Source organism: Seriola aureovittata, chromosome 5 (genome assembly GCF_021018895.1).
Source record: "Seriola aureovittata isolate HTS-2021-v1 ecotype China chromosome 5, ASM2101889v1, whole genome shotgun sequence".
In the NCBI taxonomy this organism is placed as follows: domain Eukaryota; kingdom Metazoa; phylum Chordata; class Actinopteri; order Carangiformes; family Carangidae; genus Seriola; species Seriola aureovittata.
This window is the reverse complement of record NC_079368.1, coordinates 5,505,670-5,531,225: the sequence shown is the minus strand read 5'-3', so window position 1 is coordinate 5,531,225 and position 25,556 is coordinate 5,505,670. Positions and strand designations below refer to the sequence as shown.

At 41.8% G+C, this 25,556-nt stretch overlaps 2 protein-coding genes across 2 annotated transcripts; both read left to right on the top strand.

Moving 5' to 3' along the window:
• Positions 1 to 144: 144 nt before the first annotated feature.
• snrnp27 (small nuclear ribonucleoprotein 27 (U4/U6.U5)) lies at positions 145 to 4,548 on the top strand. Its single transcript, XM_056376595.1, has 6 exons — positions 145 to 347; positions 2,008 to 2,140; positions 2,507 to 2,622; positions 2,754 to 2,833; positions 3,759 to 3,823; positions 4,215 to 4,548. The coding sequence occupies exons 1-6, from the start codon at positions 311 to 313 to the stop codon at positions 4,267 to 4,269; spliced, it is 486 nt and encodes a 161-aa protein (XP_056232570.1). The 5' UTR covers positions 145 to 310; the 3' UTR covers positions 4,270 to 4,548.
• An 887-nt stretch (positions 4,549 to 5,435) lies between these two features.
• Positions 5,436 to 25,556, top strand: mxd1 (MAX dimerization protein 1). Its single transcript, XM_056376673.1, has 6 exons — positions 5,436 to 6,347; positions 7,030 to 7,129; positions 14,662 to 14,691; positions 20,521 to 20,635; positions 20,755 to 20,914; positions 21,888 to 25,556. The coding sequence occupies exons 1-6, from the start codon at positions 6,281 to 6,283 to the stop codon at positions 22,082 to 22,084; spliced, it is 669 nt and encodes a 222-aa protein (XP_056232648.1). The 5' UTR covers positions 5,436 to 6,280; the 3' UTR covers positions 22,085 to 25,556.

Below are 25,556 nucleotides of genomic sequence, written 5' to 3'. Positions count from 1 at the left end.
TGAGCAAATAATGGATGATAATAATAAGTTTTATGTGTAATAATGAGCTCTATGTATCCGCTCTGTGTGCCATCTGAACAGCAGCTATAAAAAGACAGGCTCGCCTCCAGCTCGGTAGGGGGCGCGCTTATTGAGAAAGGTCATCGGAAGCTCGCCTACCAACCACAAGAGACAACAGAAGATCCTCTGAGTAGCAGCCATTAACGTTAACGGAATTAAATCAACTAACAGATTGTTAATATCTGCAAGTACATTTTTTCTATTTAGTAGTACGTTTATCTACGAAGGTAAGATTTGATCTGTTAGGGAAATGGGCAGGAGCAGGAGTCGTACTCCCCAAAGACGAGGTAAGAAGCTAGAAGTGGCTAATTTAGCTAACCGAACACAACGAATGATTATTTGGGTTTACAGTTGTTCTCTCTTTTTGGAAGAAAGCGAATGCGCATATGATAAGCTGTTCATTAACTTATTTTCCTTCTATTAACACTAATTTTACACATTAATACGTGTCTCATGTTTAACATTAATGCTGCTTTTCTATAAGTTAGCTAACTATGCATCCCCCTCTATGTAGTTATTTAAGTAACGTTAGCATAGTTATTTAGCACAATTATAGCTAACGTTATATTAATGTTAGACAGCGGTAACACGGTTTAATAAGTGGGCTTTGTAGGTGTGTGAGTATGTTAAAGCAGAATATTCTGGGTCTGTGCAAAACTCACTTTGGCCTTTTCCTAAATAACAATGGTACAAGAGAAAATATTGGAAAAATAAGATGCTGTTTCGGCTTATTGCTATTTTTTACACATAATTGCGAAAACCTAAGCTACTATCTGTCGAGTTGGCGTTACTGTTTGTACTTAGTTGCCCGTCTTAAACAACATGTGGTCCAAACTAAAGCTGCTCTGTGGCGTTTTCCGCATAACTGAAAGATATGTTGCTTACCATGCCTTATCAATGGGAACGAATAAAGGCAGGCCAGTATGTCTCCATATTATCAGTTTAAGCCACCATCAAATCGGAAAGACAATCCATTATCATTATTAAATGCAATATGTTTGGTTTCATAACTTGTGTTTTTAGCTTTTTTGAGTATGTCACTAAATATATGTGTGGAATTAGCAGCAGAATTAAGGTCTGAAGAGCTTAACCTGTTTTCCCACCGCTATTGTACCAAGACTCTGTGTAGGCCAGTATATGTGGTCATATATCACATATATCACATAATATCACACTGTTTCAATGTTTCAATTAACCTTATTTGTGTGCCCCAATTTTAGGCAGTGACTACTGATTATTATCCTCTTATCTCAGTGTTGTCTGGCTTCAAAGACTGGTGGTGGTGATGGTGGTGGTTTTGGGTTCAATCTGCTGATTATTCTGACATTGAATATGATATGACAGAGTTTGCTACTCAGTGTTCAGCATCAACAGGGAAATATTGTCACAATGTTCTCAACCCACACGTGTTTTACAGGATACTGGTTAAAACTTTACCTCATGAAGCAGTGATTGCATTACCAACCAGATTACAAAGGCTTTTGAAGGAACATTAGCTGAGATCAGAGAACATCAGCTGTATACTAATGTGTTCTTGGATATGTTGTGGACCATGGGTTTTTCCTGAAGTGATCAAAAGTTAAAGGCTAAAGGAAAACAATACTGACACTGCTGCAGTATCTCTAACTATATCAACAATAAGAAGTATATACTTGAACAATATGTTGGCAGTTTCCGAGCATGTTTATTCATTTTCCAGAGTAGGTCACCCGGCATTCATCCCAGTGCCTTGTGGCATAAATTTGAATTCTGTGTATCCTAAAAAGAAAATAAAACTGCGCATACAACACTAAAATAAGACTTTACATGTATAGCATATTGGAAACATGTTGCAGAAAATTAAATCCTCTATGTAAAGAAGAATGTTATGGTGTGTGGATGCAAATATGCCCTGTTTAAATTTTCTCACTTTACAGCTAACGTCACAATCTCATTTCCACTCTGCAGAGAGAAGACGTTCCCGCTCAACATCACGGGAGCGTGAGCGAAGGCGAAGGGAGAGGGATCGCTCTCGTTCTCGTGATCGGGACAGAGACAGGCGCAGAAGTCGCTCGCGGTCTCCTCACAGGAGACGTTCGAGGTGAGTTTCGAAGTCCTGATTAGTTTTTCTCTTTGCTGCTGTATCTGGTTGTCTTCTCAGGTTTATGACATAAATCAGCAATGTTACTTTTTTACTTTGAGAGTAACAGATGCAGGTGTGTTGTTTGTGTAGAAAGATTATTTACAAACCTTGTCAGGTAGTGTTTTTTGCCTCCATTACAAATTTCGAGGCGTCCCCCTACAGAAGCAAATGGTGGACTTTACATTTATGTTTTTTTATCTCGACAAGCACATTTATCTGCAACCTAAATAGATTTAAACAAACCATGAACAACGTTACTCAGCATTTCTGCCCTCTGTAGTTGTGATAACCCGTCCTGCAGCCATCTGTGTGTTCCCTCTGCAGGTCTCCTGCTAGACGTCATCGCTCCTCCTCCCTCTCTCCTGGGAGACAAAAAGACAGACGTGACGACGAACGCAAAGAGTCAAAGGATAAGGCAGCAAAGCCCATTCAGATATCAGGTATAATGAATAATGTTGACATTATATATTCATATAAATTAAGTAGGGAATTCAGCTTTCAGTGTTTATGGCATTTTCAGGTGCAACATTTATGTTTTTTGTCAAAATTCAATGCTATCATTTTTTAACAGCGGAGGACATGCAGGGCAAAACAGAGGAGGAAATTGAGATGATGAAAACGATGGGATTTGGCTCCTTCGATACCAGCAAGGTGAGAATACAGAGGACTGCCCTACGTTTTGCAGCCACAAGGAGGTGCAGTTTATTTCAGATTAAGTTCCTTGCATTCTCCAATTAAATTGAAGAGAGGTACACGTGCATTTATTTCTATGAATTTGCTCGATGCACCAATGAATCCATTGTGATATGAACACCATGTGAACAGCACAGTTGATGCAGCTGATGGCCTCTGTGCAATGTAGTTGTTGTTCCTCGATGAAAGATTGTTCCTCATCGAACCGATACCTCACTGATTTCTGGTTCATTCTATTTGTTTTGAAGCAATGGTGACTGTGATTTCTCTTTTTCAATATTTTAGACTGATCACCTGACCCTAAAAACACAGAAAACTGTAAAAATCTAACTTAAGAACAGCTTCTATTGGACAATGAGCCATATCTCTGGGGCTGAAATCACACTTTTTTCTCACATTTGTGCTGTTTGTTTGCAACTCCTTCACAGAAAGCAGCTGCAGGCTTATGAAATCAAGGGGAATATTGAGTTGGCCAGTGAGGGCTGATGAGTCTGTTTGTAGAAAAGTTTGAATAAGTGTCTTGGCGCTCTTATGTCAGTTGATCAAAACAACTCACTATTATAAAATGCATAATGGACATTCAGAACATTCTTATTGTTTTTATAATGTCTTTAAAAAGTTCCTGTCATGGTTTTATGTACCAACAAGTAAATAAAAAATGTATCCATGCTTTTCTGTTTAGTGTTTGTAGTTAATTTTGAAAGGTTTTCAAAGGCTTGGACAGCTTCTAAAGTGTCCTAACAGATTAGTTTTATGAATAAAATGCACACTGTAAGTCAAGCAGACAACATTTCCTAATTAATGTCACTTTATAATTTCAACTGTGATGTTTCTGATGTTTTATTTGCGACATGTGAGATGCAGTAACATTGTTTTCAAACAGGGTAGGAAAACCGATGGCTCAGTAAACGCATATGCTGTCAACGTGACCATGAAGCGGAAATACAGGTATGTCAACTATTGGGGGGGGGGGGCAGTTTCTAACAGTACAGAGCTGTTTGTGAGTCGTGCAGCTTTATGACAGTGCTGCACGCAGCCAGACAGTTTTTGAAAAGGTTTAATAAGTCCCTGTTTTATTTATCGAGTTATCTTTTTGATGTTATTGTCTGAAGCCCAGTTGTTGCTCAGGTTTCTGGGTTATAGCATCAACTTTTCAGGCCCCTCACAGTGAGCACTCGGCATAAACCACTGTTATTGTAGCGAGCCAATCACCTCTGCAGGTGTTTCTATGCAGAGATCCCAGCTCTCCTATTGGTGCACGATGATGTAATCTGCAAGTGTTGCGAGGGTAACAGTGATGCAATGTTTTCTTATATATTTATTAATTTATTTTTTTTAGGCAGTACATGAACAGAAAAGGTGGATTCAACCGACCACTGGACTTCATTGCTTGAAAGTATCAGAGTCTCATTGTGATACTCAAGAAGCTTACCTCTGTCCTCCCTTCACAGTGGATTATATTGTGCTTTTTCCTGTTATCTCTAACTTGTTTTGTGTGATGCAACAGTTCTGCATATACCTTTTTACCAGTAAACACATAAATGTAAATAATGTTTGCAGTAAAGCACAGCTGAGTATTAACAGAAGACCCTGTGTGGGCACACTGCATGGAGCTTTATGTTGTTGATGTGGATGGTGTTTTTTCTTTTGAAATAAAGGCTTTAAAAAATGTGCTTACAGTCCTTGATATGAAAATGTATATTATGTATATCAAAGTCAACTGCATCTGCCTTGATTTGCAGGAACAGTTTCTAATAGGTAATTGTTAGTGTCTTCACACTGTGATGTTTAACATTAATAAATGTTATCACGGTATTACAAAGTCAGGGCAACAGGCCCTGTAAGTCTAATTTATCATTCACTCAGGTAGTACTTGGATATATATTCTTGTCAGCAAAATTTAATCCAGTTTGGTGTTCTCAGTAAGTGTACGCTATGAGTTGGTCTACCATTCCAGGATTAAATTTAGTTCAAGATGAAGGATGTTTTTAAGCAAATAAACCCATGTTCCAGTTCCATGTAATTGTACTTCCAGTCCTGGTTTATAGTGGCCATCAGTCTCATTTTGAAGTCAGGTTTCTGAAAGCAGTCGACAGTACGCCTGCGCGGATAGACACTCTGTGATAGGAGAACCAAGAGACCAATAGTAAGAGAGCATGTGAATCTGACCAATCTCTGATCGAAAAATAAGACAAACAACACCACGGGAGCCAATCGTTGCCATACACCGCGAAACAGCATGGCAGAGGGGCGTGTCTTCTGTCACAAGCGGGCGTTGTCACTTTAGCTCGTGGGCAAAGCAGCCAATAGGTAACAAGTTGGTCAGAAAGCAACCATTCACGGTGCGCGATTATGTAGTGCAGAAACGACGGCCATTGCGGCTCCGCGTACTGAGTATTTTTGAACGAGAATTAGAACCAAAATGGCGGAAGACGGCCCTCAGTGGCAGTCAGTGCCGAGCCCTCCCGATGTTTGACGGCTTAAGCATCCAATAGCAGCTTGATTTGGTATATCCAGTACCCAATAACATCGCAGTACACAGAAGCTTTGTGGTAAAGTACAGTAGTTAGCCGTGGTCCAGATCAACAAGCCACTATTTTGGCAGCAGTTTGATAAACACTCACTGCTCCTTAGCTGATGTCAGTCGCTATCTGCATTTCCAGCGAGACGTATCACGCGTGATCAGCGACAAACCAGCACAAAATTAGCCACATAGCCCCGAATCGATAAGGTTGTAGGACATCGTCGGTTGAACTTTAAGATAGCTAGCTTGTTTTTCTTTCTGTTTCACATCAGGCAAGTGTGTGACCACTGAACAAGCCAACAACGCTCTTGTCTTTCGATTGGCTCAATTTTTACACTATTCAACCGAGCTAGGAAGAACTTTTCTTTTTTATTATTCAGGCAACTTGTCTCCAGCGCTAACATTAGCCAACTTATTTTTTACCCGAACAGAACATACACTTAATACTCGACTCATTTTTATATGTCAATCAAGCCATCGTTTTGTTTTATCAACAAGACGCCTTTTTTTCGAAGAACTACCTATAGCTAAAGCTAACAATATTTTGCTAACAATTTTAAAAAGAGGGGGCGCCAGCCTTGACTAGCCGGCTAACAACAAACCCTGACCTGAACCATTTAAACAATCATTAAAGACGAACACTGTTTGGCTTTTAAAAGTGATTGGTGCTGAATTCATGACCTTTAACTTTTAAATAGCCCGTTTGACACGCTGCAGGAGTAACTCTTTAACGTTACCTCTCGCCTTTTAAAATAATCAGTGACAGAGCAGTGAGCCACCTGAGTGCTGAGAAGGAGAGTCAGTGGTAGGACCTGAAGCAGGTTGTGTACAGCCACGGAATCCCTCATCGGATTGTTATATTATCAGTGATATTGTTGAAAATGGCGGCGATCGGAATGGTGCAGATGTTGATCGAAGCAGCCGAGTACCTTGATCGCAGAGAACGAGGTAAAGTATAATTGCATTGTTTACTACGGTTTGTTTTATTTCTGAAAAATCACATCGGCACCCATCCCCCCACAGAAAACGCTAATTTATGCACCTGTCATTTTGAAGCCCATTTAAATCCTGTACCTGTCCTTTATTGTTTTACATCAAGTAATCGGGCCATGCATTAATTGCATTAACGTTATTGGATTTTGCACCATACAGCAGAATTAATCGCTTACCTAAAATAGGTTCAAATCATTATTAAGTTATTTCTGGGGCCATAATGCAATAATGCAGTGTGCAAACACACGTGCATTTGCATTTGTGATAATGAAAGAATAAATGCATATGTTGCAGATGCAGTCAGATGTGCAGGGAGACATTGTTTTCATGGAGGCCCCTCCTTTCCTTCTGTTGTGGTTTGCTAGTGGGGTTTATTCTAGTTCAAGATGACATCATTGTCCAGGCTGAGGGGAGAAAATACTGTATAAATATACCGCATGAAATCCATTCATTGCATGCAGACACTTCAGCACAAGACATTGTTGCTGAATGTCAAAGGGATCAAGATCAAAAGTGGCACATTTTACAGTCTTGCTACACCCCCTTTGGCTGCTTTTTCACTGTGGTGCGGTAACACTGTATTTTGCATTGCCAGATAGCAGGACATGTGACCACTATGTTGTTGATTTTCTTGCAGAAGCAGAACACGGCTATGCCTCCATGCCACCCTTCATCAGCAGTCGAGAGAGGGAAAGCTTGAAAAGGAAAAGCAAAAGCAAGAAAAACACAAGTAGCAGGTAAAGACTCTTGTGGCCAAAAAACTACAAACTTCATTGTTTTGCAGCTCAGCAACTAGCTGCTCATCATATCCCCACTTCAGATGTGCCCCCACTGAGTGCAGCAGGGTTAATCCATTGTTCCCAGATTGGTGTTTGTTTTTCACATCAGAAGTGTAATTGGCTGTTTGAGCTTGAGACATGAGCTAGAAACAAAAAACATTTTTCTCTTGACTCAGTAGATGATTCCACAACTGATCATGTGATTTTGCGTTGTGTCCAAATTCTTCAAGTCTTCACATGCATCAAACTTGATTTCATCTTCAGAAAATTTCACACATCAAAATTCAAGCTGCACAGAAGTTATTACTCTTCATTTTGATACTCTGTGTTGTTATAATAATTGTGTCTTTAAGTGTCGTGAAATGCTCACAAATCAAATTTGGTTTAAGCTGTTGCTACAAATGTAGTCAATCTGTTCGGACAGACTGAACAGTCTTTCCTTATTCTGCCTGGAAGAGGTGGAAAAATTCAGAAAGTTTATTTCTCATAATTGACTACATCCTTTTCTCTGACACTAAGAAGACGTGATCAAAGGTCATCTCTCTTTTAACTGATCAATGTGTGTGGAGTTTATAAGTGAGGAATCACACGTTAAGAAATGCAGCACTCAAATCTTCAAAACATTGTCAAAAATCCCTTGAAGGTTGTAGGGATTTGAATGTTTTTGAAACACATCTGGTAATATGTGATGAAACTTTGCTCCACTGCAAGCTCCAAGTCCTTCACTCCACTTTTTTCAATATTTGCATAATTAATTCTCAAAGCTCCTAAAGTATTAGTTCAGATGCTACAGAAAGGGAGTCACAAGTTGTTACTTCAGCATATGTACTGTATATAAAACGTCTTAACTTTCAGTGCATTCAGTGTCATAGACGTCTGTTGTGTTTATCTGTGGCATTGTGAAAACAGAATTTACCCAGTTTACCTGCAGAGCTAATTGTCTGTTTAAGTACAGTCAGCTGATTGTGCTGACTGTACTTAAACCTCGCTCATTGTCGCTTGCGGCTATATTCCTTCTTGTGTTGTGTGTTTTCATGCTGTGCCAAAAACCAGGGTAATACAAAATGAAACTATCCACCCACATCCAAAATTATGATCATCATATTCATTACACTTAAAGATATTAAGATTTTTCTTCCCTGTTAAAGGAAGCCATTTGAAACACATCTACTTCTCCCTCTCTTCCAACCCAAACCATTTGTTGTGGAGGGAATGTAGCTCTATAGGTTAATGGACCAAACAGTCATATTGTAGAGATTCTCCACTCAGACAGGAAAGCATCAAAGGCTTGACAGGTAATTTGTCAACGGCACTGACAGACTGTATGCACAGAGCATTTTAAGTATTTGGAGGACAGTTTATAACTGGCTGTTTCAGACTACACAGTGAAATGTGTATATCAGTTATGTACACAACAATGTGATGTTAGAGGTATTTGTTTTTCCAAAAAAAATCACAGTGTAGAAATTTGGCATGCTTAATGGTTAATTTATTCATAACTCGGTCATTAAGAGCTGTGGCTGCACTTTCATGTGTGAGTTTGTTGCTCTAAGGTCACGTTTAGTCTTCCCATTGTCTTCTGTAAAGCGTGACTGACAGCAGCAAACATCAGTCTGTCTGAATGGCCACTTGCTCAGGCAAACTGGGTCAGTCAAGGTGACTGCAGAAGACATTTCAGTGAGGGGGCAGCTCTTGGCAGCTCCAGTCACCTCAGTGGACACTACTGCTCACACATAGTGTACATACAGAGTCTGTAATCTGAATTCCATAAATCAATCTTATGGGAACAGATTCATGTTGCATCAACGCCCCACAGATCGATGTGCGCTCTGTGATAAGATTGCAGTTTGGCTTCATGACCCCATGCTGGGGGATATGTGCACATCCTGTGAGGTAGGGTCATTGGGAAATGAACACTCATGAAGCAGCTGTGAAGTCCTTTTGAAAATTCGAGTGCATCGATTGTTTTGGTGAGGAGGATGATGTACACTCTATTAGGAACACCTATAAACCTGCTTATTCATGCAGTTTTTCCAATCAGCCAGGTATGTTACAGATTTGCAGATACAGATAAAGGTCGGGAGCTTCAATCAATGTTCACATCAAACATCAGAATGGGGGGGGGGGGTGCAAGAAAAAGCGCTGGTGGAATCATATTCTATATCACCTAAAGTATGTTTCTATAAACACGAAAACTCTGAATGAAACACCAGTAAAAACACGGAATAAAGGGGTTAACGGCCCAAAGCACCGCCCAGCGTGTCAGTTAATCAATATAATACCATAAATGCCATGTTAAATGGGAAGCAGCAATGAAATGCAGAAGTACAGACTAGAGTGTCACCCATTCAGACTGATTGTATACTTACTTGAACCCACATCAGGTATGTCTGCCATTAAGGCACAACAGTCCACGCTGTCAGTCATCCGCCCTCCAGTGGAGTGATTGTCTCCCTCTGATGTGTGGAAATGTGTGTGCAGAGCACACGCGGTGGTGAATATAAATAGGTTTATATATAGCCTTCTTACCACACGGAGCCCAATGTATATGCAATACATACAAGTTACGACACTGATGTACACAGGGACTAGAGTGTGCTACATGTTGTGGACAGACACTTCACAGCCCTGTTTACACTGTCCACGTTTCAGTGTCTCCAAGCATCTAAATCTTCAACTGACTCGTATGTATTTCTTTACCTCCGTGTCTTACCTTGTGATTCTTATGAATTTAATCAGACAAAATAGAACTTTATTTCATCGATTAGCATACCTGCTGAATGGGAAGACATTTTGTGCATGCAAACTAATGCAGTTACTACATCCAGTGCCTCAGTGCAATAAAAGTGTCACTTTCAGACAAAGTGATTGATGAAACCTTCTAAAACCCTCCTGTCCAACACCTTGTTGACATTGGAAATTGGGAGGAGCTGCGTCCGACAACTTTTATCTTTAGCTTTCTGAAACCAAGTATTAGGCAAACACGCCTACGGCCGTGTGCGCAAAGGTGAGGTCATTCTTTATACAACCACCTCTGTTGCGTTTCTTGTGTACAAACAAGTGCAACATCATGAATGCTTTGCAAGTCTGCACCATTATCCCCATTTGAACTATTATCACGTCCTGCCGCTCTCTGTGACGGCAGGCGTGTTGCCTCGGCTTTGAGTATTAATAACAGCGACAAACATTTCAGATGCGGTCGGACGACACAATTTAGTTTGTGCAAACTAAATTTGTTTGAAGAATAGCCTGAGCTCAAGTGTCTACTGGGTAAATGCCGTGTTCAGTATCCAATGTATAGAGCACATGAGGTGACGCATGTAAACAGGTACATAAATAAGTTTATGTACAGGCCTGTTAACCCTGTAACACAATGTATATCCAGCTGTATTATCCTCAGATCTAAAGTCACTAGACGGCTGCATACACAGCCCCTTTTTCATTCTCTACATCTCACTATGTCGACTGCAACTACCAATTATTTTCATCAGCTGTAATCGGTTGATTGTTTTTTCAGTTAATTGTTTGCTTTGAACAGTTTTAAGAACTCGGAGTTTGCCCCAAGCTGAGGTCTTCAAGTATTTTGTTTATTCTGACCAAACAGTCCAAACCCCTCTGATGTAAAACAGCAACCTGTCCTGACACTGGAGAAGCTGCAACAGAAAGTTTGGTGAGGTTTTTTTTTTTCTTGATAAATGACATTTATGGCCAATTTATTTTCTGTGAGTTGATTAATTGTTTAATTGGCTAATCATTTCAGCTCCCGTCAAAATTGCATTTGAGAAATCAAAATAATTACATGCATCTACCTCATTAGTGGACTTGATAAGAGGAAGAGATTTTATCTTCCATATGTGTCTCTACTAGAATTGCAGCTGTGAGGGAAGAAATTGATTTGTTGATGGACATAAAAATAAATGGCAACTGTTTTCATAATCAACAAATTGTTGAAGTAATTTTTAAGCAAACGTGTCAATAATTGCTGCTTTCAGCCTCAAGTTGAAATATTTCCTGCCTTTCTCTGTTTTATATCAAGTTGAATATCCTTGGGTTTTTGAACTGTCAAAACACGACTTTGAGAAACTGTGATCGAGACTTTTTGAACAATTTTCTGGTATTTTATCGAATGAATCAAGAAAATAATTAGCAGATTAATTCATTCATTCATCATTAATTCATAATCATTAGTTGCAGCCTTAACATTTCCATACATGTGCAGACAATACTGCCCTATAGAAGGAAACTAGTGCTACTCAAATATTTGGCTGAACCTGTTCACCAGTATAACGTCCGTCAGACTTGACAATGTTGGCAAAGACAGTGACACGTTTGATCGTCCATTTCCACCATTACACTAAAAGCCACAGTGAAGATGTGAAGCGCTGCAGGAATGTACCTGCTTCCAGCTCGTGTGTTAACGTGCTTACGCTGCACTACATTTTTAGACATGCTTAGTGAAGAAAATGCCGGACTAGCTTAGCATGTCAAGTAGACGCCGAGCTGCTGCAGATCTGTCCTTGTTTCCAGCAGTGAAACCTCTGAGCTCACCAGCCTTTACTTTACCGTTGACTGTTGTTTAACTGCAACGTTGGGTTAAGCTGCAGCAACTGCCTCATCAGCTGTGAGCTCTTCATCAGTTATTACTCATTACTGTTTAAGGGCAGCTTGTTATTAATAAGAGTTTGTGCACAGCTGAGATGATTTGATATGGTCTGGTGTGGTGTTGGCTCTTGATCATAAACAGACAGACCAGCACAGTGACTGAGTGAATTTGCCTCTCGGGGGGGGGGGGGGGGTTGATTTCTGCCAGAGAAGAGTGGGTCATTGGTTGATCAGCCATGGTAGTTTTTTATTTTTGGTGGCGTGGAGACTTGGAGGAATGGCAGGATGCCATGTATGTATGTGAAGTCATTCAACCCACTATGTACAAGCTCCAGTTTTTTTTTTTCCTGTGCCATGGATGTGTGAGTAGTGGGGGAGGGGAGACGCCATGTTTCTGGTGTGTATGTGTGCATGTGTGTCAGTAGTAGTGACTTCTCTCTTCTTCTTCTCTCTCTCTCTCTCTCTCTCTCTCTCTGTCTCTCTCTTTCTCTTTCCTTGCGTTTTCTCGCTCTCCTCACCTCCTCCACCCCTACATGTCTTTCCAGCTCTTGGCAGGCAGTGGAGAGCACCAGCTCCTCCATTACATAGATGTAGAGTGCCCCACCACCTCCACCCCACCCCCTCCCTGCTACAGTGCACTATAGAAACCATACACTGATCTTCCCATTCTCTTTAAACGGGCAGATAGAGGCTTGTGAGAGAGGGAGACGATGATAACGAGACCAAAACCCAGGACGAGAATAGTCCTTCTCAATTACTGGTCAGACAAGTGATTGTGAGATGATACCGATCTGTGCTGGGCCGAGTGTCTCCCTCTTTAACAGAATGTCAGCTTTCATGCACCCTGATTTTTGGCTTCAAGGCTTTGGACACTATTCCTATCACTGACAGTCAGATTGTTGTCACCAGCTCATTTATGTAGAGGGGAAACTGAAAGTCAACAGTAGTCAATTATTATTGTTGGAGCTTACAGACCAACTTCCATGTTCACCTTTGACCCTCTGTGCTTTCTGTAGATGTGTGTCAGCACACTTTTTCTGAGCAGTGAGGAATTCTCACCAGCATTTCTATTCTGCTGCCTTTCAGTTTTACCTCCAGACAAAATGTTTAGATGACCTGGCCTCACTGTTGGCTTCTTTACATCCTGTCTGCTTTTGCCATGTTCCTAGGTTTTGGTACTTAATTTGGTGAATAAAATCTTATGAATTTATGTGGCCAACATGCTACATACAAGCAGTCAGGTTTGAGGTTATTTGGAAGCAGTTTCACCAGCACATAATTGCAGGGTAAAATTGACTCTTGATGCAAATTTATGATTGATTCAATAAATACAAAAGGGTATATCAAATATACATGTAATAACTTTTGTTAATGATGTTTAAAAAGTTGTTTTTGAAAGCTGAGATCTGCAGTAAAGTTTAGTTGTAGCTCAGTTTTTCCAGCCTCTTGTGTGGGCTGCTGGGAACCAGAGTTTCCTGTTCTGTTCAAACTGCAAATTTGTCAGGTAAATTAACCAAAGTGGAAAGAGGATCTTGAAACTCAGCAGTCACCTTGAGCTGTAGATGACAAAGGTATTTATTTTCTTTTAATGAAGAAGTCAGTCTGGTCTAAGTGATTGTCCAGGATTAAAATCCAATGAAAAATCTCATCACATATCAGCTGTGAGCTGTACCTTGTCACGTCATGGGTGTGTTAGGTGGTGTAGGGGCAGAGGGTAATCAGACTCGGATGGGAGGTGGGAGGTGTCCCACAGCCTGAAATCTAGCCTGAATATGTGGGATCGTTTCCCTGTGAGCGCTGTTATGTCACCAGCGGCTGTCTGGCCCGCACAGGAATGCACAAAGGCCGGAGGGGGCCAAGTGAGATAGAGAGCACCCAACGAGACAAGCTGAAAAAAGATGATACCCCTGCAGACACACACACACACACACACACACACACACACACACACACACACACACAGAGGCAAGAGATCCGTTGCTGCTCAGAGCTTGTGACTGAGGATAGTAGAGGACAGTATTTCTAAGTGTAGTCTAGAAAGTAACCAGTCAAACATGGAGGTGGAGCAAGATGTGTGTGTGTCTCTCTCTCTCTCTCTCTCTCTCTCTCTCTCTCTCTGTCTCTGTGTGAGTGAGAGTCCTGTGAGAGAATCTTGGCCGTGGCATGGTGACAGCCTCGGGCCTAGCAGAGTTGAAGGAGCACAGGCTATTTTGGGATCTGAGGTGGGGGATCAGGGGGTCAGGTGGAGGTAGAGGAGAGTTCAGCAATGCAGAGGGGATCTTCTTCTCTGCTTTCTGTCCCTCCGTCCACCCAATCTCACCACCTACCTACCCTTTTTCACACAGGTCAGACCAGCACATTCTGTCCAAAATCTACACTTGACCCTTTTCTTAACCCTCTGTGTGTGTGTGTGTGTGTGTGTGTGTGTGCTGCTTTAACACTGCAGTGCAGGAGTCGTACGGCCACCGTAGCTCAGTTTACCCTCAGCACTGTGTCTTTCCCCACCCCCAGCCCATTCAGTACATGCACGATGGATAACCAGGCAGTATGAAGGGGTATAGTCCTGCCTCTTGTTTCTGGTTACTGTTACTATGTTTACCTCCGGCCTCCTCATCACATATCTGACTGTGGTCCTTTTTAAAGAAAAAAAGAGCAAGTTTCCTCTGTAGAAGGAGCCTTTTCCTCTTTTTCCTAGAATCTCATTTTGTCATCCGCTCTGCTCATAAACTCCCACACAGCCTCTTCTGTCTCTCTCTCACTCCCCTGCAGTAAGGCCTTGGACTGCAGTGACGGCACACACAGAGGGGAAATCTTCCCCTGTTCAATCACTCACTCTGTTATTATGTGTGCTGTCATTTCCTCATATATGTTTTGTTTTATCTCCACAGGTCTACGCACAATGAAATGGAAAAAAACAGGTATGTAAAATTTCATTTGTGTTCATTTCGTTTGTGTTGGTGCTGTTCCTCAATTCATAAGAAAACCAGCTCACTCCACCAAAGCCCCCTCCCCCACTGTAACCATGGAAGTGTCTCTAAATCATGGGTTGTCAACGGGAAATATCTCCTCAGATCAGATGGTTAAGAATCATTGTTAAATGTGTATGATAATTTTATCCAGAGTTAAGATTAAAAGGGAAAATGGAAACTTAAATAGAAAAATAAAAAACAGTATTTAAGATAATCAGGCTATAATTAAATGTTTAAAAGAAAAAGGAAACCAGAAATGATCAGTCAATAATCAGTAAATTGAAAACAAAAAGTAAATGTCAATTGATTGTAATGTGTTATTTAAACCAAAATTAGTATGTTTTATATTTTTTCTTGCCTTCCTTTTTTATTTGGCCTTTTTCCATTTTATATTTGGCTTTTCATATTATGTAATTTTCCAGAAATTAATTTCAGGATTCTTAAAGTTCACTTTTCATTTTTCAATGTGCCATCACAATATCTATAATGATTTATTTCAATATCCAATTCCTTTTTCAGTTCCCTTTTTCTTTTTAATATTTAATTGTGGCCTGATTATCTATCCTGGTAGTAAAATATTAAATCATTTATTGGCCAAATTGTCTTCATTTTCTATCATCATTTCTTTTCTAATTTTAATTCTGGGTGAAAATGTCCTCTACAGTTTAGTTATGTTGCCCAGTAAAATGAGCCAGTTGAAGATGGCTCTTTGGACATTAAAAGCATAAGGAATGATGAATGACACAATTGTCCTGGAAAAGGCTGATTCCTGTTGAACATTTGACTGTAAAATTTAATTGGCCGTGGGTTTGCTTCAACCCCTGAACGCTGCAGTTTTGCTTGGGTGTGGACCAAACGAGAGCAGTAGGACCACACAGAGGAAGTGGTCCTGGTATGGTCACAGACTAATTCTGGAGTGCTTTGTTTGTGATGGGGGAACTGATCCTACATCAGTTATACTACAAGGAGTCCTCTAGTTGGAGGTCTGACCTGGACCAGCGAGCAAATACATATCCTTCTTCATAGGCGATAAGAGCTTCTTCACAGCCAATGAGAGGCGAGAGCATTCTCACCTGGTTTTTAATGATCTGTTCTGGACTGCATGGATTGTTTTCTGTGTGAGAAGGAACTGGACCAAGTGGAAAACACATCAAGTTTACAGGCAATTTACAAGCCTCATCCACTGATTCAGCCGAGAGTGAATGAACTACAGGCCCTTAAACTGAGTGAGCTGTGGTCTGAGATTGAAGTAGGGATGAAATCAGATAAATCACCTGTGCAACCTGATTTCTGCGTCAGATTATGTAAGACTTCACTTCGGCCTCAGGTAACTTGTGACCGGCAGGAGGCCTCAGCCCTGTCAGGGGTCAAAGGTGCAACGTTCCTCTGGTTGTGTCCCTCCACATAGCAGGGTGTTATTTTGTAAACTCAGTGTTTTTCTAATGAAGTATAAAGATAAGTGATTGAAGAAGTACTAATGAAAATAAGATTTGTGCTGTGGTCCAGTTAAAAGTATAATGTGCCTTTGCAGACGTGGAAAACCAACAGTAAACGGGATAAGACGTTAACATGCGTCAGTGTCCCAGATCATATCAGAAAGGCCCGGGAACCTTATCAGAGTGTTAACAGCTGAGTTGAGAGTGTGCAGGGGTTTTTATGAGTCATATCATAAGCAAAATACCTAAGTGTATGCTTGCTAAACCAGATTTAAAATTACAGAGATTAATATGTATGATAATGCTCCATGTTCAGAGCTTAAATTGGTTTGTGCAAACAGAAACACTGGTCTCTCACTCGCCTCTGAAAGTGATGAGACAAATGAGGTATCATGGTTGTATCAGGTGACTCACTGTGCCCTTTGGCACCTGAAAACAGCTGATCTTGTTTCAATAACTTACAACTGAGCTATCTCAGAGCTGCTGAATGAAAACTCTGAGTTCATCAGTCCATTGTTACGTTTCCTGTTTACCTCAGGAAGAGGTGATGGTTATCTGATCGAATGGTTAACCAGCAAAGAACCTGAGAGGAAATAACCTAACTGCAAACTTTCTCAACTAATCAATCAACCAAAAATTAATCATTAAGCAATTATTTTGATAATAGAATAGTTGGTTTAATCATTTTTCTAACGAAAGTGCCAGTTATTCAGATGTGAAGATTTGCTGCTTTTCTTTGTCATACGTGAAAGCAAACTGTTTATCTAATGGTCTTGGACAGTAGCTTGAATAAAAGAAACAATCTGAATACTTTTCACTGTTTTCTGACATTTTATAGAGAAAACAGTTCATTGAGAAAATAATCAACAGATTGATGGATACTGAAAATAACGGTTAGTTGTATTCCCATCATTGATGAAACTAATGGACAGTGACAGTGAGGCCCTCAATGTGCATTTTAAAAGCGACAGGAGTGGTACATTAATATAGTATTAGATTTTCTGACTTTAGCTTGTTTGCCACAGAAAACGCTGAGGAAACTGATTTTCTACAGATAATTTATCACACACCCCCTATTGATACTGTAACTGTATGATGTATTATGTAACCGTATCAGGCTGCAATGAAGGATGAAGTCACATTTTATCACAGGCTGCGTTTGTTTTTAATGAACCCGAGCAGAAATGAAACCAGATGTTTTAGGTCTAAATATGAATCTTTTGTTTGAGTCCACGTCACCCTGAGTGCCTCGTCCCGCCTGTGCTAGTTGATCCAAACCAGCAGCTTAGTGGACGGCCTGAATGATATATGGCACTGAGGTGTGTGTGTGTGTGTGTGTGTGTGTGTGTGTGTGTGTGTGTGTGTGTGTGTGTGTGTGTGTGTGTGTGTGTGTGTGTGTGTGTGTGTGTGTGTGTGTGTGTGTGTGTGTGTGTACGCCTCATGCACAGCAGTAATTCAAAATTATGACCGCAGCAGTCGTATTACACTTGAGAACATTCATAGCCTTTAGCCAGTTTCTCGCAGCTTGATGATAGAGAGTCATCTCAGGCAGACAGTATATTACTCATGGTGACCCAGTACACAGCAAAGCCAGAGGAATGCAAGACCCAGCACCCCCATTTTGTAAAACTCTAAACACCTCTGGCTTTCATAAAACACAGGCACGGCAGTATGCGTGTGTGTTCACTTAACATGTCTCCAGCCACCACCGCACCTTCTTTTTACATGTAAGTTCCTCCCAGCAAGTCATGGGCAGTTACCACTGGGGGTCAGAGGGCAAGAGGGAGAGTGGCGTGGTGATTTACTGCTGGTCAGGCAGAGTTCATGATGCTGACCTAGTTGTCGTTTTCAGTGGGTGAGAAGCTGCTGTAAGAGAAACCTTTCTGGGCTGCAAGAAACCGCCCAGCTGCAATCGATTTTTGCACCAAGTCGGACTCGCACGTTCACCGTGTTTCAGACCAAACAGTTGCACTCAGACCAGTCGAGTGTGTCTGAAGAAGAAGCGAGTGTGTGGAATTAGGACAGAGAAATGTAGGTTCTGGCCTCAGGCTGATAGCTGATAACACACAAACCTGTAGCTCCCCATACATACTCACCTATTGACACACTGCACTGAAGCGCCGTGTGTCGCTGCCACACCCGCTGTGTTTTCTCTCGCTCACAGACACCATGTGACCCGTTCAGTTTCATGAGTCTGCTGCTCTTCGGTGTTGTTTAACAAACATTATTTGGCTCTGTTGAACCCTTATTATGTCAGAACAAAACGGGCGAGGGCATTTCCATGTTATGTAATGACAGTCTGCATGCCCTTTGGACTGAGTCAGCTGAGAAACAGGCACTTCGCTTCAGCTGCTGAATACTGCTTTGTATGTGCGTGTGTGGGCTTCACTTGTGGTGTGTGTGTGTGTGTGTTTTTAAAAGGGCAAGGGGTAAGAATATATTTCTGTGTGTCCTCTGCCCACATTCAAATCAGTCCTCTCCTCTCTGCATGCGATTTTGAATAAACTCTTTCCGGCGGTGACGCTCGCATCAGGATTACCTGCAGCAGGAAATAAATGAACAGCTCATCCAGCCAGCTCTCAGCTGCCAAAATAACATTTTTACACAGGAAGAGTCTGACGTACACACACCCACTCGCTCAGCCACACACAGGCGCACACAGACACGTACACACTCTGCCACGGCTGGAGCTGGAGGTGTGTGTTGTGTAACAGCAGGGTCAAGTGGTCACAAACACCCACCAGACCTCAGCAACTGCCAAGGCTGCCAGCTTAGAGCCATACGGGAGGAAGTGGAGTGGAGATGAGACATTCAAATGTGGACTGTGTTAGAGGACAGGTGACATTAATAATCAGCTCAGATCTGAACGTATGTCGCAGTTGATCTTTGGATTTCGCCACGTTTCTGTTTTCCTCTCGTCAAGGCAGGATTTGTACATCGCCCTCCTCGAAATATCCTTTGTAGCAACATTATGTAATAATGTCACAATGCTGGCTTCCTGGGAAGACATATACATGTGAGGGCCTCATAGGTATTTTACATGGCCAGACCTGTCTCTCACTGCCTCTTGATGTTGGTGATTAACTGTACAGTGCACATGTAGCAGCAGCTCAAAGAGCAAATACAAATTAAATTAACATTTAAGGGAGTTTTTTATGTTCAGTGTCGGATGATATTCATCTTGACCTCTTCATTCCCAAGTTTCATTAAAGGGGAACTCCATCAAAACAACAAAGCCTGTTGTGGCTCCAGAAGTCTGATGCCTTGCCTCATGTGATGTCACTTGAGTCAGCTTGTGTTGGGGCTGAAGACTACAAATCTGAAAGTGGAAAAACATCTAGGGGTGTAGAGTTAGGAAGACATGACTTCTGTAGCTCGCTCCTAATCTCTGCTTAAGGTTAGAGGCTCGAGGCTGGTGTTTAGCCACGACTAGCCTAAGACACTGAAATCTCTGACCAAACTGTTTTTGGGCCAATTGCATTATGGGTAATGTAGGCAGCAGGATATGACGAGGAAGAAGAATGCACAGAATAAAAAGGAGTGGCTGTGTTCGAAGTCTCTCCCTATTTACTACAGTATATAACGCGCTACATTTACCGTCCATGCTATTTGTGTTTGAATTCTGAGTGTGTTCATGTTTCTACGCTCTCAAAGATTACACAGCGCACCAAAAGACATGGAAAATTAAATGAAAATAAAAATGACTGTTATTATAGCAGAATATTTCTGCTACATTGATTTTGGACCTTGAAGAAAAAAAACTGTACACAGTGAGTCAAATGATGTTATAGGAGTGAAGGACTCTCTTAATGAAATCTAGTAGTGTCTCGGGTCACACGATGTCTGGAATGTCTTTTCTACAATAAATTGAATTACGTCATTGAAAACCTCTTATCTGCTCATTCAACAGAATCTCATCTATGAATATTTCTTAAAACTTCAAAACGTTTACCACTTGATGCAAGAAGTTTCTTACTGTGTGTGGCCTTGAGTTTCATGCTGAGCCCTGATTGGTCTCCAGACTCTGATGTCACAGTCACTTGAGCGAGTTAGTCTGGGCTGAAATCTCAAACTCAGATGTGAGATGTGTCGGCACAAGCAGATGAATGTTCATGGAATGAATGACTGCACAGTGAAGCTCAAACATCCGAGTGAATAACAATAACAAACACACATCACAAGCTCTAAGCAGCAATGAATCTCTTGCCTCTGTGTTTGTGTTTTCATTTTTATTTCCATTGTTAAAGAATTAATTTCCATTGCTTGTTTTTTAAAGGAAATGCAGTAATGGGGTTTGACAGATTTCTCGTATTCCTCTCTCTCCCTCTCTCTCTCTCTCCAGACGGGCACATCTACGACTGTGTTTAGAGCGTTTGAAATCCCTTGTTCCCCTGGGACCAGATGCTAACAGGCACACCACGCTCAGCCTGCTGATGAAGGCCAAAGATCACATCAAGGTACCTGCATGCATGTGTGTAGTACTCGCCTAATGAAGAGGGCCACGTGTTGACCGCTGCGGTGCGTTAGTACTGTGTATGTCTCATAGTGTCGGGTTTTTAATCTTCCCTCCCCACAGAGGTTGGAGGAGAGCGATAGGAGAGCTCAGCACACCTTGGAGCAGCTACAGCGGGAGCAGAGACACCTGAGGAGGCGTCTGGAGCAGCTGGGGGTGGAGAGGACCCGCATGGACAGTACGGGCTCCACTGTGTCCTCCGAAAAGTCCGACTCCGATCAGGGTGAGTCTCACACAGGCACACGGACATAAAATACCGACTTGTCTCCATAAAGTCGTTGATCCAGCAGGTGTGATCTTCTGCTACTTATGATACCGAACCTTTCCGCACCAGTCGGTAATGTACATAAACTGTTGTATATATTTTTATATAGTAGGTATTTTTATAATAGGCATTTTTCATGGCCGTCATTTAAGCTTCTCATAGTGGGAAAAGCAATGAGAACACACGTGTAATTAATAACGTTAATGATGAATCAGTTCCACTTGAATAAGCCTCGACACTGAGGCGGCATGCACAATGCAGGAACCTGGAACTGACACTAATCAAATGAAATGCAGAAAGTATTAATTATTGCTAATTTTTCTGTAATGACATGTCTGCGGTGACGAAGCTTTTTGGAGCCAGTTGCATCAGGTTCAGTTGCTGCGCCTTCATCTACATCTCTGCTCGGGCACAGACATGAAACAAACACACTGTAACGTTTAGTGTTTACAGTATTTTTAACCAGGGTAAGCACTCTGAAGTTTGGTGAACCTTCTTTATAAAACACAGTAGTGATACAACTGGAGCTGAAACAATTGGTCACTAAATTTATTAGTCGATCAACAGAATGGATTGATTGATATTTTAAGTCATTTTTCAAACATTATTCCTTATTTTCTGACATTGTGTAGAGTAATGATTAATTGATTGATCGAGACAATCGGATCACTTGATAATAAAAATAATTACCAAGTTGTCCAATGAAATTTGTGCAATCCGTCGGGGACTTGCAGCCTAAGATACAACAAAATGTAACTGTTGTTCGAGATGAACTTCATAAAGTGAGGACGATCTAACGTGAAGAAGCACTGTGTGAAATGATACCATTTTTCTTGTTGTCATAATGACCCAGAATCAGCTAAATGTAAAAATCAGCGTTATCATCTCTCATTCTAATCACCGTGTTGTTGTGTCTCCTGTGTTGGAACAGAGGACCTGGACGTGGATGTGGAGGGGACGGACTACCTGCTGGGTGACCTAGAGTGGAGCACCAGCAGTGTGAGCGACTCAGGGGACGAGCGAGGCAGCCTGCGCAGCAGCTGTAGCGATGAGGGCTACTCCAGCGCCAGCCTGCAGCGTCTGCAGGACACTCAGGAGAGGGCCAAGCAGCTGGGCTGCAGCCTATAAACAGCACTGACCCAACACCCACCTTCTCCCCTCAGCCAATCCCATCCCAAGATTGTCTCACCACTCCCTGGTCCCGCTCAGGCCCCCCCCCTTCCTTCCCTCCCTGTCTCCCTCTCCACCAGGACTGACCAAGTCTGAGGCCTCTGCTCTAGCTGGGCCTCTGCAGACTTCCTGTCCCCATGGTGATTTACATTTACCTCTGCAACACCTCTGAGACACCCGCCCACATCTAGTCCATCATCAGTGGTCAGTCTTTAGGGTGTCACTCGCTCCGCTCTGCACCAATCAAACGAGTGGGATTTTAAAGACACTCCATCCCCTCCATCCCCCCGTCCGTCCGTCAGAACCACAACTTTCAGCCAGAGAATGTTACCACACAATATCCCACTGCCTCTTTTTCTATGCCTCAAGAGCCATGGGAAGCACTTATGAGATTTTACCCTTCACACACACATACACATACATTAACACAAACATACACACACCCCTCCATCGCTCCTAGTTGTCCAGTGAGACAAAGTCCTCCCAAAGGTGTGACACTGACATGATGCAGGGCTTTTTTTCTGCCCTGCTCACCAGTCAACCATCTGTGCATGGTAATTTGCACTTAAAATTGCTTTTGTAAACAAAACTGTGTCATCTTTTTCAAACACTGTCTCTTAAAAACTAAAACGCCCCCCCCGCTGCAGCTGTTGCAGTAATGTTACCAGAAGTGAGTGTTTGAAACATGTCAGTGGTCTGCCTGTGCTGTGTGGGGCAGCAGACTTTGTGGACACTAAACTAACCTGTCGGGGCCAACAGCAATACGTCCCTTAGTACCCAGGCTTTGGCGGGCAATCTCGTAACTACCCTGTAATTTTATGTCACGCCTGCAGTTCTGAAGAGAAAGTTACACAAAAACAAACAAACAAAAAAAAAAATTTGTGCAGCATGAGATTGTGAAGGGGCCGGGGTGTACGGGAGGGTTTTCGTGGGTGGGTTTGATGTTTTCTGCCTCTCTCTGATGACGGTGGCGTTTTTACAGCATCCTTTTATCATATGTGTGTGTGTCATGTTTGAGCCTGGCGACGACAGGGGTCACTAGTAGGTTTGGAAACTCTAAACACCAGCCACCAGGCCGAATGCTGGTATATTTTTGGCAGGTGCTGGTACATTTTTTTGTACACTACTTCTTCACTGCCCCGTTCACCAGGCATTAAAAGGAAAGGAAAGATCCTATCTACTGAGAGCAGTCGAGAGACTGGAGCACATTCCACTACGTAGAGAGGACAGGCAGGTGAGGCTGATAGCATTATTTTTTGCGAATGGATGTTCCTGCCAATTACTGAGGAAGGGAGAGTTCAGCTTGAGACGAGTCACGCTGAACGACTCTCTTTGACTCTTCAGTGGGAGCACGCTGAGGGAGCTCGCCTCTTCCTGTGTGTTCACATCTGAAGAGCACAAAAGTGTTGAAACCACAGATTTTCTCTCCTTCGCCTTGCCTTGATAGCTATTTATTGTTTCTGCAAAAATGTACACCTTTTAATGTAAATAGTTTACAGAAAGATTTCTATGTCTATCAACAAATGTATTTATTAGATATACTAAATATATAGATGAATATATATATATATAAATATATTTAATTAGTCATAGCCTATGTTCTTCTTGTGAGGTTTATTGAGAGTTTCCTATGTGTAGTTTGTTTGCACAGCCTAGTCAATCTATAGAATAGAGAATAGAAATGTCTCTTGTGCCTCGAGGCTTTTGTGTCTGTTCAGAAATCGGCACGGTGCTCCTAGGAAATGATGTTTTCTTTGTGGTTCTAATTTTTAGCTGTTTGCAAAGCCATCTTGCCCTTTAACGGAGGGATAATAAAAAAAATCAGTTTTTTGAAAAATGTCAATTAAAAAAAAAAAAAAAGTGTATAAGTGAGAGGAGCTGGTGGCTCGGGTGAGCGCAGTGATGATGGCTCCTCTGGCAAAGCTGTGTGTTTGACCATCTCCGTGCCTGAGAACCTCAAACAAAATGGCTGTTAGTGCTTTGTTTGGTTCAGAATCATCCCTGGCAGGGAGAGGATTGCAGCTTTTCCTTCGTACATGTCCTCAACCCTGCAGCACAGCGCCAAAGGAATCTCCCCTGCTCCTGCTGCATCTGCCACTTGTAAATCTCAGTTAAAGCATGAAGATGGTACAACAAAAAAAAGAAGAAAACTGAAAATTAGAAAAATACATATGCGATTGTTTAGTCTTTTCAGTGTGGAATGCTGCTTTTCTTTTTCTTTTTTTTGGTCAAAATTGAAACCTTTTCAAACGGAGAGGAACTGTGTAGCCACGCTGTAAGGGGTCTAAAGGGGAAATGTATTGCAAAGTAGGTGTGAGTGTGCAGATGTTTTCACAGAAGGTGAAGGTGTGTGCATGGGTATACGGTATGTGCAACTGTGCGTGAGTGTTTATTTATTTCGTCACTGTCTTCAGAGAGAATTTTTTTTCTGGGGTGGTAGAGGGTGGGTGGTTTAAAAAGAATTTGTAAGGCTCTCTTTCTGTTCTGGTTTTCTGTTCATTTGTTTCCTAGTAAAATGCAAAAAAAAGTCCACTTGACAAAGACTCCATGTATTAACCTAAGCATTAATGTCTGTCTGTGGTCGTCTCATGGTTCCTCCTTTTTTCCATCCATGGCCTGTTGTCTGTCTTCCGCCAATCTGTGTGTGTGTGTGTGTGTGTTTGCACATGCGCCCAAGAGTGAGTGTGACTCCCTCCTCCACATGCTGCGTTGGCCTCCATGGTGCCGAGGTGGGAGAGTGTGTGTGTGTGTGTGTGTGTGTGTGTGTGTGTGTATGTATGTGTGTGTTCGCACAACTATTGCTCCTCATCACCCCCACCTCCCCTCTACGAAAACCCTGGTGCTCTAAGCATCTGCTTAAGAAGCAGGTGTGGAATCTCTCAAAGAACAAGACTACAGTCAGACCAGTTGTTTAAGCTACAGGTTTCAGCATCAGGGGAAACTCATGTTCATGTGTATATTTGGTTTTTGCACATTTTGTCCCTGCATACAAAGTGGCTGATAATGCCTTAAAACAGACACAAATGTACGACCTGACAGAAGTATATGATATGTATGAGTGTATATGATATATCGAAATGTATCACGAAGGTCATTCCTTTTCATTGTGACAGTCTCAGGCGTGGTGCTTTCATGCATTACACAGTACACACGAACACACAGACAACACCGCGTCATCGCTCCATGAACATCGTCGTCGCCTGCCACCTTTCTCTTCAGAAAGGTCAAGTGTCTGTTTGTTGAACAATTACTTAAAGGTGGATGTTTTGTGCACTTACTTTTTAAGAATTGTGGAATTTGGACACTGTCTTCTAAGGAAATCACTTCAAATGTGGAAAAAAAAAACCCTTTGGAAATGAATTGTGGAGCAGCAATTTATATTTGCCAGTGATATTAAAGGAATAAAACATTTGAAACCCTTATTTACCTA